The sequence below is a fragment of the Gilbertella persicaria genome (genome assembly GCF_025201335.1).
Source record: "Gilbertella persicaria strain CBS 190.32 chromosome Unknown B0P05scaffold_26, whole genome shotgun sequence".
NCBI classification, from domain to species: Eukaryota; Fungi; Mucoromycota; class Mucoromycetes; order Mucorales; family Choanephoraceae; genus Gilbertella; species Gilbertella persicaria.
The window spans coordinates 257,338-270,579 of NW_026251987.1; the positions used below are offsets into that span (position 1 = coordinate 257,338).

Here is a 13,242-nt window from a genome sequence, read left to right on the forward strand (position 1 = left end):
AGAAAGAGAAATAAACATGCAAAATGATCGAGATTGATTTATAACCAAAGAAGATATAACTGGGGGTTCAGATATTCAAGAGAAACATGTTTACATCATATAATGTCTCGATTAATATAGCTTGTATATAGAAGTTACTTTTTTTTATTATTTAAAATCCCATTATCTTTGACAAGGTAAAGTGTCTTGTATTTAACGGTACTAAAAGAGACATGTCAGTTTGTGAAATTGATTCAATTTTTTTGCTTTTAAAATTTTACCTTGTGGAAACCAATATCGTTGGCGTATTCACGGAAACATTGACGACAGATGTTCAAGTTGTACTTGCGGATCAAACCAGCACGGTGAGCACAGACACGACTATCGAAAAAAGAAGCAAAATTAGTACACTTATTGTTTCGATTGGCTTGTTCAATCATGATGAAATCGATTTGAGTATCTCAGGAATCTATTTATTCTTTTTTGTTGAACTATTTCTGTTTCTTTTCTCTTTCACTCTTTTTTTTTTTAATCCTATGCTGACATATTCTTTTCTCTTTCTCGAATTCATATGTATTGAACAAACTCAAACTACACAAAAAAAGCAAAGACACCTACCATTGACGAGAGCCCTTACCAAAGGTCTTGGGGTGGGAGTTCCAAACGTTAGCGTGAGCCATGATGATATAATAAGTTAGAAAGAGAAAGAAAGAAGAAAAAAAGACAATTCCCTTTGTAAAAGGTACCACTTATTGCCGCTTGCAAAAAAAATTTTTTCTTGCTGTATGGTTTGTTGTATTTGGGGGCTTAGCTTCTGTTCTGATATGATTGGAGAACGAATACGACTGCTTTTCTCGCTGTATCAGTTGTTCATTCCCGCATGTCAGGCCATTGCCCCGAAAATGATAACAGAGAGCATTGACCCTCTCCTTTATTATTATTATATAATAAATCCCCCAACTATTATAATAATTTATATAGGCAGCATTGGTCCGTTTACTTTTACTCTCTTTTCCCCGCTTTATATTTACTTCCTTATCAAATCAATATTTTATAAACCAACGTGGTATTACTTGACCATTTTTAGCAGCAAATTAATAACAAATAAATATACATTTTCTTTCTATCTATTAACCATCAAATGGTCTATATCACAACCCCAGAAGGCATCGAAAAGAAATATGCTTGTATAAAATGCATAAAGGTATTGATGAGTCGTGATTTTAATCTTATTCATAAAAATCAAAAATAGGGTCATCGTTCGTCGAAATGTACACATAATGACAGAGAGTTAATAGAGATTAAAAGAAAAGGTAGACCTGTCTCTCAGTGCGAGAACTGCCGTTTATTGAGAAGAACAAAGCATGTGCATGTAAAGTGTAAATGCCTGAATAGAATAGACATTTCAGGCAAGTCATGCATAGTCATGAGTAAAACAAGTTGTTTATTGCTTTATAGAATTTCAGCAGCACAATGACTCACAAAAGCCAAACAGCTTACTTTCAGAGAGAAATAATCATAATGCGACACTAGCTTCTACTTCTTGTGTTCAGTGCGAAAGACCGAAACTATACTGTGTTTGTCCTAAATCACCGCAAGAAACACTTGCCTCATCAAGTAGTTCTGATGGCTCACTTACACCTCCAGTCTACAATGCGCAACATACATCTTCCCCTTCTTCATCATCATCCAGTTTGCCATTTCATCAGTCTCCTCTACAAAAGCTCAGTTTGCGTCATCTAACAATACCTATTCACGATCCATCCGATGACATTGATAGCGATACACCCATCTATAAGCCTACCAAAGAAGATCTGGTAGACGAGGCAGCTGTTTTGGGCGAGTTCTCCAATAAGAGCTCAGAAGAATTAATGAATCAGATTTACAGTGGATTCCGTCCTGATTCTGCTTCTTTATCAGCCAATTCTCCTCATTTAAGGGAGGAAGATGATACTCTTGTTGAGTTATCTAAGCAAGAACCATTATAATAAATCTCTTTTTTATTATGCTTCAAAGTATGAATACACTTTGACATAGCCATCATCACCGCACGAAAAGATGAGTGGTCTGTAAGGATGAAATATAACATCTCTTACTTCAATGTCTTGGTGTTCTTTGATAATGGCTGATACTTGACCAGAGGCTATATTGAACACAAAGATCTGTCCGTAAATAGTAGGTGCTAGTATGTATCGACCATTAGATGTTATCTTGACTAGCCAAGAATTTGAATGATAACTAGATATATAGGTTAGCCATGTCTCTCTTTTTTTTTTAAAAAAACAACAACAAAATAGACTCACTCTTCATGTGTAAATCGTTTAACTGTTTCTAACCGAAATTTGCCTCCAATTGTGGTAGGATAAACTAGTTTGTGCAAGGTACATGTATTTGGTTTGGAAGCTATACACTTGTTAAACCAAGAATTTCTCTCTCTCTTTTTTAACGTTCTACTCACAAACACCCTCGCTCACATCACACATTTCTGCTCCTCGACTGATAAACCAGGTGAAAGGTCCTGTTTCTTTTGGTTGATCTACATCCATTGCATCCGTTGTCTGATCGTCTACAGAAAGTTGGTTGACTTGTTTCTCCATTTCTTCCAATGTTGTAGATTGGTCAATCCAGTTTATAAACTTGCCACAATCACAATAAGAAGAATAAATATCTTCAAAAGTTTGGAGGAGCTAGTCTCGAATGAATACAGATGTCTATCTTTTTTTCTTCTTACTTACAGAGCTTTGTTCAAAGTCATAGAGTCGAAGATGTTCATCACAAGCGGCGATAAAGTATTTATTGCCTGTATTAGGCACAAAGCTCACAGTAAATGCCATACAAGTGATGCCATCTGTCATAGGTGTAGATTCTTGTAGTTTTCTATTTATATCTACATAAACAAACGTATATGCTCTCTTACACTTACGTCCATGTTTCGTCCATTTCCCATTTGATAATATAACCATCTTGGCTTGTTGAGATAAAGTAATTTTTGCCTTTAAACTGAATAGCCTTGATACACAAGATTTCTTCGGAATGTCCTTCTAATTGAGCAACGCGTTCACAGGTTACTAAATCGAAAATTTTGATAGGGCATGGTAGAATATGATTATCGTTATCTTCAGCAGACCAGCGATAGCGATCCTTTAACTTTCCGCCTGTTACTAATAGTCCACACTCAAGGATGCGGCCGCAATAAAACTCATCAATATGTGTCTCTTTTGAGTCTCGAATTTTACGGAGCAAATGAAAATCATCTTGTATATCCCATACCTTGATAACACCCACATTGGAGAATGTCGCAAGAAGATTACCATCATTAGACAATGTCATACCTGTAATTGCACCTTGGTCGCTGATATCGAGTGGTAAAGTTTGTAATGGGTGGTCGCTGTTAATTTGATTGATCATAGAATAGCCTGAATCAGCATGAAATCGCCAGTAAGCATCTGGATATTTAAGGCTGAGATTTTTGATAGCTACAGGATCATATACATCTGATATCTTTTTTCGAAAAAACTAGATTGAAAGAACAAATTATGAATACATATCTATCCAATTAAGCATACCTTTTTAAGTGTGCCTTGTTTCTCAACAGACGCTTTTTTGATGATGCGTTTTGTTTTCTTTTTTGTTTTTCGAGGCTTTATTAATTGTTCAATTTCTTCTAGCAAATCATCAGTATCTACACCATCAACGTCCAAATTTCCATCATCAAAAGAACTGGGTTTTATTGGTTCAACTTGCTTTTTTTCCTCATCATCACTTTCTTCTTTTAGTTTTTTCTTTTTTTGCTTCATGTTACGCGTTATTTTAACTTCATCATCGGATGAAAACTGCTTCTTTTTTCTTAACTTTCGTGTCTCTTTTGATAAAGCTTCTTTCGACCGAAAAGTCTTTTCTACCACAACTACTGGTTCTTCGAAACTATCAATATCTACTTCACTATCACTTTGAGACATTTTCTTCTCTTTTGCAAGTGAGAAAAAATAAAAAGAAAGTTTATTTTGAACAAAAACAAATAAATAAGGCGTTTCTTTCAAACCATTGTCAAACGTAGTACATATTAGCCAATCTTAGGGTATAAATCAGTTCTACGGTCCTCCATGACAGGCATTTCTTCACGAAGTTGATTCAAATAGTCTAAGTCAATATTGGCAATAGCAATACAAGGATCACTGTTATGACTAGGGCATTGAGCTAACACAGTTCCCCAAGGATCGACAATCATAGCATGTCCATAAGTTGATCTCTTTTCATCATGTTGACCAATTTGATTAGCAGCAATTACATAAGACTGTGTTTCAATTGCTCTGGCTTTAAGCAAAGGTTCCCAATGCATCATGCCTGTATTAATTGTAAAGGCACTAGGGTACGCTAACAATTCAGCACCGCGCTGTCGCAACATGATGGCAGGCTCACCAAAACGCATATCGTAACACATTTGTAATCCCAATTTACCTAATGGTGTCTCTACAGGGTATCCGATTTCCTCGCCTTGTAAAATACTGTCACTTTCTTTCATTTGAGGTCCATCCTTGAAAATCATACTCATCAGGTGTGTTTTGTGGTAGTGCTTCACAATATTGCCCTTATTATCAATCACATATTCTGTATTCCAGAGCTTTTCACTATCCTTGGCCACTTCATGAATGCAGAGAGAGACCCAGATATTGTTCTTTTCTGCTTGGTCTTTGATAGCTTGTATAAAATTAGTATGTTTATCAGAAGACATAATAGACTTGATTACTTCTTTATCAGAAGATACAAAGTCAGAAGATTCAGGCAAAAAAGCCATCTATAGATTTTGTTAGATTTTGAATACATTCATAATTAAATACATACGACAGCACCAAAATTGGCTGCACGCTGAATGAGATCACAGCAAATGGTAAGGTTTCTATCAATATCTCCTATAGCACAGAATTGTCCAACGGCTGCAACAGGCATATTTGTAATAGTGTTATATAGAGAAAATAAAGAGGATATCAATGGCATATTTATACAGTTTTCGCAGCAACGTATTGTTTAGACTCAGTACCATGTCAACAAGACATCATTGCTTGAAGAGTACACATATTTGGAGATCGAAAAGAACAACAGACACTAAAGACCTGGGTTCATGCAGTGCTTATCTGTCCTGTTTCATATATGAGGTAATCTATTGCGACAGTATGTCGTAACCTTCAGATTTACCTCAGACTCAAAAAAAAAAAAAAAAAAAAAAAAAGTCAGGGTCGGATTTTGCTCTGTCAAAAACTAGCCATTGAAGTTTTGATATGGGCAGGCTGTAGTCTCCTAGGTTGAATTCATTCTTCTGTTTGTCTTTGAATAAATAATTGGTAAAGTTCTTGAAAAATTTGAATTAATCATATTAGCTTCTTGGCTATTTAAGTAATACTTTGTGGGCATTTACAGCTAACTGGTCTCTGATAAATTTGTTGCCGGAAAAACAAACAAAGAAGTTGGTGTACCAAAAGTTAAAGAGAGATTCCTACTTTTGCCTAAAGCATACGGAATAAAATCTAAGGACATTGATCGCTTCTCAATGAAGAATTATCTAATACATGTGACTGAAATGAATGATTATGAAACAAATATATACAGGCTACTGACAATACACTCAGGCAAATTCTATTATTAAAAGTGAACTTGCAAACGAAGCACCAAGATTAAATCTATCTGACATAAACAATCTAAGAAAAATTCATCGTAAGCTCACCTGGATTGCACAGAAAGCAAATGACTGAGCTACTACATTTAGTTCTCGATGCGAAACAGAAATATCTTGAGAAGCTTTCATTATCACAATAAACTCAATAGGATTTGCTCGGTGAAACAGATTCCTTTATCATTTAATCAAATGCACTAACGATATGATTCAACTGTTTTTATATTTGGCTCATTTGTATGTGTGCCTGCTGAAGGAGAAGAAATACTACTACTACTACTACTACTACTACTACTACTACTACTACTACTACTACTACTACTACTACTGATGCTGATGCTTATAGTATTACTGGTATTATGGATTATATTTTTAGCTTGATTTCTTTTTTGTGTATGTCTTTATGCATAAACAAGGTGATTATTCAAGGAAAAACCACAAATAAAATTTACTTCGCAACATCAAACATTTTTTTACTTCTTATTTAAAGGCTTTCTCTGCCTTATTTTTTCTTCGACCGGTATCTTTCATTGGCAGTTGCCACTGCTATTGGTATTGATAAAAGTAATGATGGTCTCGACATTTGTCGTCAAAATCAGTTATTAAAAAATTAGTGAGAATTCATGACTTTATTTTATTATCTCCTATTTTCTAAAACACCTTTTGCAAACAATAAAGAATTGCATTCCCTTTGAGCTGCTCCCATATTCAATCAATTCATTTTTACTGCAAACGAAAGTTTCTCGATGACTAGAATTGACCAAAGCAACACACTCCTTGCTTAGATATGATGAGCGTATCACTGCTTCATTACCACAACATAATGGGCCGTGATAGTCAATAAGTGGTTTGTACACCAGTAAATTTGACGGTAGCCAATTTCGATTTACAATTTCTTTTGTTAATATGGGATCACCAATTTATGCAGTGCCTTTGAGGTGATTTGCTCGTATGCCAAGTTGTTTGAAAGGCTGAATAAATGCAAAGCTTAAACCATTTCGAACTTGATATACATTCTGTATTTTTGTATGCCCTTTTTATGTATCTATTCCCCTTGACCTCACCTTTATTAGCTATAAAATGACAGTACATGCATTGTCAAGCACAATGACATTTTGAACTTTGTTTCTGAGATTCTGCTAAAGTAGAAAAACTCAAGCACGTGAACTAGTCCACCTTATGCCTCAGGTATTTTACTAAATAGGGCTTATCATAGATGGTATTTCTCGGACTAGGGGGAGAGCTTGAAAAGAGCCCAAATATCATAGCGACTCGTCAGAATCTAAATTTGAGAACACATACTGCGATTCCAGAAAGAAGACAGATGGCGATGTTTAATGGGTGTAAAATTGGTTAGTAATAACCACTCAGAACCTGATTAACTAAAATTTTTCGATAGTATTAATTCAACTTAAACTTAGTTTTCATAGGCTTTCAAGTCTTTGGAATGACGTTTTTTGAAGCCCGCTATTCTGCAGGACAAGAACAGTACGATGCATTACTCTATCTAACGTAATCATCCATCATCTGTAATACACTCACTCATCTCACTTTAACTCATCCTGTTGTATTTCAATCTTTTAAAAAGTGCAACAGAGAAGTCAACAATAAGACGTTTTGTACTACTTTTGTTGAATTCATCTTTAGTATTTTAAGAAAATTACCATCAATTTGAGTGAGGTATAGCATTTGTCTGGATATGAATTTTCAACTAATCAAAGCTCAGGGGCACCGAGAAATCGATATATATATATCATCGATATATGTCTTTTCCTTTTTATTCTTTTTATTGTTCATATCTATATCATGTTGTCTGTACGTGCTCGCCTTTCCTCTATCATCAACAAACGCACATTTGCTACTGTAACTGAGGCTACCAAGAAGCCTAATGTTGATCAAAAATTCAAGGTTGTCGTAGTTGGTGGTGGACCTGGTGGTCTTTCAGGTAAATTTTTTTGTAATGTGGTATTTATACTTAATTTATTAGTTTCATCTACTGTCTCTAAGTTGCTTGGTAAAAACCAAGTTGCTGTCATTGAACCTTCTCTCAGACATTATGTAAGTCACTATTTGATGCATAGTATTTGAGTATTGAAAAGAAATTTATAGTATCAACCTGCATGGACATATGTTGGTGGTGGTCTCAAGGATTTCAGCGAATCTTTCAAGCCTATGGGTGATGTTATGCCTAATGAAGCTGAATGGATTCAAAACAAGGTCGTTTCATTTGACCCTGACAACAATACTGTCAAGCTTGCTGATGGGCAAACTGTAGGATATGATTATTTGGTTGTTGCAGCAGGTATTCAAATCAATTGGGATGATGTCAAGGGCTTAAAGGAGGCTCTTGGTAAGGATGGTGTCACATCCAACTATGATGCTGATAGTGTTCAAAAGACTTACAAGTTCCTTCAAGAATTCAAAGGCGGTAATGCTCTCTTTACCTTCCCCAACACTCCCATCAAGTGTCCAGGTGCTCCTACCAAGATTGCTTTCTTGGCTGAAGAAATTTTCCGTCTTTCTGGTATTCGTGACAAGACCAACGTGATTTACAACACTGCTGCTGCCAAGCTTTACGGTCTTGATTATTATGCTAAAGTGCTTGACAAGTTAGCCGATGAACGTAAAATTGTAGCCAACCTTCAACATGAATTACTTGAAATTGATGCTAACAACCACAAAGCTGTTTTCAGAAACAACACCAACCAAGAAGTTAAGATTTTTGAATACGATTTCATTCATGTTGCTCCTCCTCAAGGACCCCCCAATTTCATTAAAGAATCCAAGTTGGCTGATGCTGCTGGCTGGGTCGATGTCAACAAAGATACTTGTCGTCACAACAAGTACAAGAACGTCTTTTCCTTAGGTGATTGTTCCTCTCTCCCTACTTCCAAGACTGCTGCTGCTATCACAGTTGAATCTGGTGTCTTGAAAAAGAATTTGATCGCCGATCTTCAAGGCAAAAAGATTGAGCAAGCCGTCTATGATGGTTACAGTAGTTGCCCTTTGGTTGTTGGCCGCAACCAACTCATTTTGGCAGAGTTTTCTGGCTACACTAGTAAGCCTCTTGAGACTTTTCCCGTCGATCAACGTCAAATTAGTAAGACTGCTCAATTCGTGAATAAGGAAATTATTCCTAGAATTTATTGGAATGGTTTATTGAAGGGCACATGGACTGGTCCTACTACTGTTCGTCGTCTCTTTGATCCTATCCGTCCTAAGCGTGATTAATTCATACCCTTCTTATCCATCAATAAATCCTTTCAAATTGTATTTGACAACAATGAAGATGGATATACATGAAAGCTATTTGACTTAGAATAAACAGACATCTTTTGTTAATATATATCAAAGCATATAGATTATACTTCATTTTTGTATCATAGCTTTTATTTATTTACCAACAAAAGTCAAGAGAGAACAACAATACGATACTAGATGAGTCTATAAGGGGCTATGTGTCTTGCATTCTTTACGCAAAGATGTATGTGCCTGATAATATTAGTTTTTATTATTATTTTATATATATATATATATATCGATAAAGTCAATTTGGGAAGGGATTACGATAAAAATATGAATGATTACTATTGTTTGCGTCTGCGTTTGCTGAATAATAATGCGACGAAAAACCTGTTGAAGTCCAAGACTGGATAAAATAGATAAAATGTCGTTGTTCTTCTTTGGTCAAATAGGCCTTGTTGGCATCAGTATTAGTCATGTCTTTTTCTTTCTCTAGAATAACATTTTGTTTACTAGTAAACAATGATGTTGGTTTCTTTGATCGAGAAGATATGTCAACCTTTTTAGTATTGTTTTGCTTTTTTGGGTTAGAAGCAGAGGGAATTGTTGTTGTTGTTGAAGATGTGGAAGTTGAAGCTGACAATGACTTTCTTGTCTTTGGCACAAGTGCTTTTAGTCTTTCCAATTCGTATCTTCTTTCTTCTAATTCTTCATTTTCAACTGTGGCTTCATCTTGAGCTAAATGATGAAGTTTGTGTATCATATCAAAATTTGACCAAATATTGTTATTATCCGTTTCTTTTTGGGTGACATTGTTATTGCTATTATGGCCAAGTAAAGCAGGAAATTCGTCAGACTCCTTTAAGGCTAAATGAAAAGAGAGAAAATCAATCTTTTTTGTAGAGAGATAAAATCAAGTACATACTTTTATGTTGGTTTGGATAAGTAACCCAATTTGGGGCAAATATAAAAGTAGACATATCCTTTTCTTTTTCTCTTTTTCACGATCAATAACTCTTTGCCATCTTGTGAAAAAAACAAAAAAAAAGAGAAGAATAAAGAAAATGTCGTATTGAGCATACCACAAAAATAATATATATATATATATATATATATATATATACAACAACACACGTCACTAGACTATAATCTATTGTTGTTTCTATGAAGTAAATGCGTATACTTTGCAGAAAAATATCTGTGTAATTTAAGAAAAGATTAAATGAAAAGAAACAACCCCAAAGAGGATATTACACCTTATGAACAAAAATAAACAATTCCTATCTCTCTTTATGTTTATTTTGGCACCATGTCGACCTAATCCTTCATATCCTTACATGCCATATTAATATTAATGAAAAGCAAAACCATCTTTTTTCTGCCAAAAAACCTTGTACACAATTGGGATTTTATATCTAAAAGTAAATAAAAATTTACTAAACAGTACGAACAAGTTTAAGAAGGTAGCATTTGAGGCTGCTTTTTTTCTTCTCGTTTTCTTCTTAATAACTGACTCCATATTAATGGCAATCATCATCCTTTTGAATTGAGTATCATTCACAATGTCATTGGACAAAGAGATGCGGACTTGTTGATCTAACCGGACCGCAGAGAGCGACCAGAAAAAATAAATAAATCAGGCGTCCCTACTTTCGACAAGTTCCATCTCCTTCTTTCACTCTTTTTCAATTTCCAAAAAAAAAAAAATGGCTTTGTCACCACTCAAGACTCAATTATTAAAGCGCCCTTTCTTAATGACACAGGCTCGTTTAGCCAGCAGAACTGCTGCTGCAACCAATACGATTCCCACCTGGAATGATTATTTTAAGCTTCGAAAAAAGAGACGTGTATACGAAGTTGTTTCCTACTTTCCTAGCACAATAGGCCCTTCTTTTGGTACATTTGCCTATTTTCTTCAAATGCAAGTGGATCCTTTGACCAAGATTATGGGTATGGATCCTTTAATGGCCGCTATTGCTTCTACTTTTGCTGCTGTAAGTAAAATATGACTTGAATGTACGAGCTTTTTTTTTTTTCTTATTCATATATACAATAGGGTTTTGGTGGCTTTTTGATGGGTCCAGTTGTTGGTAACGCTTTCTTCAAGTTGATGAACCGCAAACATGCTCAATCGATGGACATTCTAGACAAGGAATTTTATGAGCACATCAAAAAAAATCGTGCCGATGCTCGTCTCAACTCGATTCGTAACCCTGTTCCCGACTACTACGGTGAAAAGATCCAATCTGTTCAAGACTACAGAGCTTGGTTGAGAAAGCAACGTGAACATTATAGAAAGGGTGTTTTCGGTGGGGACGTCAATGGCCTCGAGGATTAGATGATTTTGAATAAAAGAATGTAATTAGAAAGAGCTTTTTTTTTTATTAAGGTGATTAGACAGTAGCAGTAGGGTTTGCATAATTGGACGGCTGATATGTGGGATTGTTGTTCTGGCCAACAAAGGTGCTCTGGTGAGTAGTTGCGTCATCCGTTGGAGATGAGTAGCCAACAGCATCTTCAAAAGCTCGTTTTTGCATATTAGAAGGTGCCTCAATAGTTTTGAGAAAGTGAAGCACAACATAGGCAATGCCAATAGCAGCTACCTATATAAAAAAATAAATAAATAACAAAAATATATTGAATGCATGCATACAATGACGCCAGAAGCAATAGCAAGTCCACCATAATTCAATGTAATACAACCAATGCTACGTAAAAAAAAAATAAACATCTACAAATAAGTAGAAGCTACTTACAAGATGTAAACTAGAACAAAAAAAAATAATAAATCAATCATGTTTGTAGATATTCAATTCACTTACAGATAGCACGACCCATAAACGAAAACATGAATGAAGCATATTGCGAAATCATGGCAGGTAATCTGAATTCAAACATGGCTGTTATGATACCAAAGATGCTATGCTCTTCTTATTAGAGTTTTTTTTTTATGCATGACTTTGTTTACTTTACATGACAAAGATACCTTGGATGAAGTTTGGGAACCCTAAGACAAATATAAATCCCTTATCTCTACCTATAAATGAATTTACCTCCTGCAAAGCACGTCATTACACCACCAATGATCATAAAGGCAGCAGCAACAATGTTTGCAACTCTGAATATAATCGAGTAATTTAAGTTCATAATGATATTAATGAAAACAAAAAAAGAAAAAAGCAAAGTTCGCACAAAGTTTCTCCGAGCTTTATGGGCTCTTTTTTTTTTGCAAAAGTATTTGTTTGTACGATGAATATTTTTATCATGTGTTGCAGAATACGTAATTATTTTATTTATTGAAACTCTCCCCACCCCTCTATATTTTCAATTCTTTTTTTTAATTCCTTTCTCTTCGTTCAGAATATAATTTGAATACATTATGCACCTCGGTCAAAGACGGAAGTACATTGATATTAGAGATGCCAGAATATGCAATTTGGAGATTCATCATTGAAAAAAAAGGAATTAAAAAAAAGAACACATACACTATAAAAAAGACAAAGTATCTCGCTTTTGATTTTTTTATTTAATGACAAAAAACTTATATCAAGAAACAAAAAAAAGAAAGGAGATGTCAGAGACAAACCTATTAGAAAAATGAGTTTAAGTTATTGGATAGAATATAAAAATGGGTTCATCAGACATCCAAGGAAGTGTTAGCCGACATCGAGAGGATTCCTAAAGAACGTCGCCCGAAGGTTTCGAAACAATAGGAACCACAACAAGTCTCTCCGGTGAAAACTGCGAACACGGGATTTCATCATCATCTGAACCGGTTGTTAAAAAAGATAATTACCTTTTTTGAATTGTTTCTTGCTAGGACCCTTGTGGCAAGAGAAAAGACCAGTTGAAGACTCTAACGAGAAAATAAGTAAAAAGTTTTTAAATTAAAAACAAGATAAACAAAACATCATTCAATGTGGTCAGGAAGTTATACTGGCAAGTATCAACAGCACTCAGCGAAGCGCTGCGGGTTGTTTCACCATGGTCGATAAGATAAAATGAAGACAATGAAAATTTTTCATCTCTCCACATTGTCCTGATGTATGTTTACTTTTAAATATGACTTACCAAATGGTTTTTTCTTGCAACAAAAGATTAAAAAAGAAAAGCAGAAAATGGACTAAGAGGCGATCAATTTATACTCATACTGAAAGAAAAAATTTTTCTTGCCTTCAGTCACGTTTTATAAGCCAATGGAATCGCCAAGGGACTGTTTTTGAAGAAATTTTAAAGAAGGTGCTGGAAAGTCGCGTTCGACAAAAAAAAATAAAATAAATTCGTCCAACCTTAATTTGCCTCACCCGAAAGAAAAGAAAATCAAACAGTGCCTCAAACAATCTCATACAATA

At 34.9% G+C, this 13,242-nt stretch overlaps 8 protein-coding genes across 8 annotated transcripts; 3 read left to right on the forward strand and 5 right to left on the reverse strand.

Annotated features, from left to right (window-relative positions):
• Positions 1-117: 117 nt before the first annotated feature.
• Positions 118-660, reverse strand: B0P05DRAFT_546859 (40S ribosomal protein S29; the record flags this gene model as incomplete). The annotated part of the gene is made up of 3 exons (XM_051578814.1): positions 118-201; positions 261-360; positions 598-660. Coding segments are annotated over 3 exons (172 nt in total), but the record flags the coding sequence as incomplete, so codon positions are not given.
• A 239-nt stretch (positions 661-899) lies between these two features.
• Positions 900-1,719, forward strand: B0P05DRAFT_147477 (copper fist DNA binding domain-containing protein). The gene is made up of 2 exons (XM_051573072.1): positions 900-1,183; positions 1,232-1,719. Exons 1-2 carry the CDS (start codon positions 1,121-1,123, stop codon positions 1,454-1,456), a joined length of 288 nt encoding a protein of 95 aa, XP_051433711.1. The 5' UTR covers positions 900-1,120; the 3' UTR covers positions 1,457-1,719.
• A 263-nt stretch (positions 1,720-1,982) lies between these two features.
• Positions 1,983-3,776, reverse strand: B0P05DRAFT_579980 (WD40-repeat-containing domain protein; the record flags this gene model as incomplete). Its single annotated transcript, XM_051581981.1, has 6 exons — positions 1,983-2,217; positions 2,283-2,382; positions 2,438-2,615; positions 2,715-2,856; positions 2,903-3,480; positions 3,546-3,776. The coding sequence occupies 6 exons, from the start codon at positions 3,774-3,776 to the stop codon at positions 1,983-1,985; spliced, it is 1,464 nt and encodes a 487-aa protein (XP_051433712.1).
• A 266-nt stretch (positions 3,777-4,042) lies between these two features.
• On the reverse strand, positions 4,043-4,926 carry B0P05DRAFT_472696 (carbon-nitrogen hydrolase; the record flags this gene model as incomplete). Its single annotated transcript, XM_051574695.1, has 2 exons — positions 4,043-4,774; positions 4,822-4,926. The coding sequence occupies 2 exons, from the start codon at positions 4,924-4,926 to the stop codon at positions 4,043-4,045; spliced, it is 837 nt and encodes a 278-aa protein (XP_051433713.1).
• Positions 4,927-7,453: 2,527 nt separating this feature from the next.
• B0P05DRAFT_572623 (uncharacterized protein) lies at positions 7,454-8,878 on the forward strand (the record flags this gene model as incomplete). The annotated part of the gene is made up of 3 exons (XM_051581451.1): positions 7,454-7,592; positions 7,635-7,705; positions 7,757-8,878. The coding sequence occupies 3 exons, from the start codon at positions 7,454-7,456 to the stop codon at positions 8,876-8,878; spliced, it is 1,332 nt and encodes a 443-aa protein (XP_051433714.1).
• Positions 8,879-9,164: 286 nt separating this feature from the next.
• On the reverse strand, positions 9,165-10,001 carry B0P05DRAFT_546879 (uncharacterized protein). The gene is made up of 2 exons (XM_051578815.1): positions 9,816-10,001; positions 9,165-9,757 (listed from the first exon to the last, which is right to left on the reverse strand). The coding sequence occupies exons 1-2, from the start codon at positions 9,868-9,870 to the stop codon at positions 9,195-9,197; spliced, it is 618 nt and encodes a 205-aa protein (XP_051433715.1). The 5' UTR covers positions 9,871-10,001; the 3' UTR covers positions 9,165-9,194.
• Positions 10,002-10,644: 643 nt separating this feature from the next.
• B0P05DRAFT_472327 (mitochondrial import protein Pam17) lies at positions 10,645-11,228 on the forward strand (the record flags this gene model as incomplete). Its single annotated transcript, XM_051574673.1, has 2 exons — positions 10,645-10,884; positions 10,947-11,228. 2 exons carry the CDS (start codon positions 10,645-10,647, stop codon positions 11,226-11,228), a joined length of 522 nt encoding a protein of 173 aa, XP_051433716.1.
• Positions 11,229-11,249: 21 nt separating this feature from the next.
• B0P05DRAFT_546882 (COPI associated protein-domain-containing protein) lies at positions 11,250-12,130 on the reverse strand. The gene is made up of 6 exons (XM_051578816.1): positions 11,944-12,130; positions 11,864-11,897; positions 11,713-11,810; positions 11,647-11,656; positions 11,544-11,598; positions 11,250-11,493 (listed from the first exon to the last, which is right to left on the reverse strand). Exons 1-6 carry the CDS (start codon positions 12,035-12,037, stop codon positions 11,284-11,286), a joined length of 501 nt encoding a protein of 166 aa, XP_051433717.1. The 5' UTR covers positions 12,038-12,130; the 3' UTR covers positions 11,250-11,283.
• Between the last annotated feature and the right edge of the window lie 1,112 nt (positions 12,131-13,242).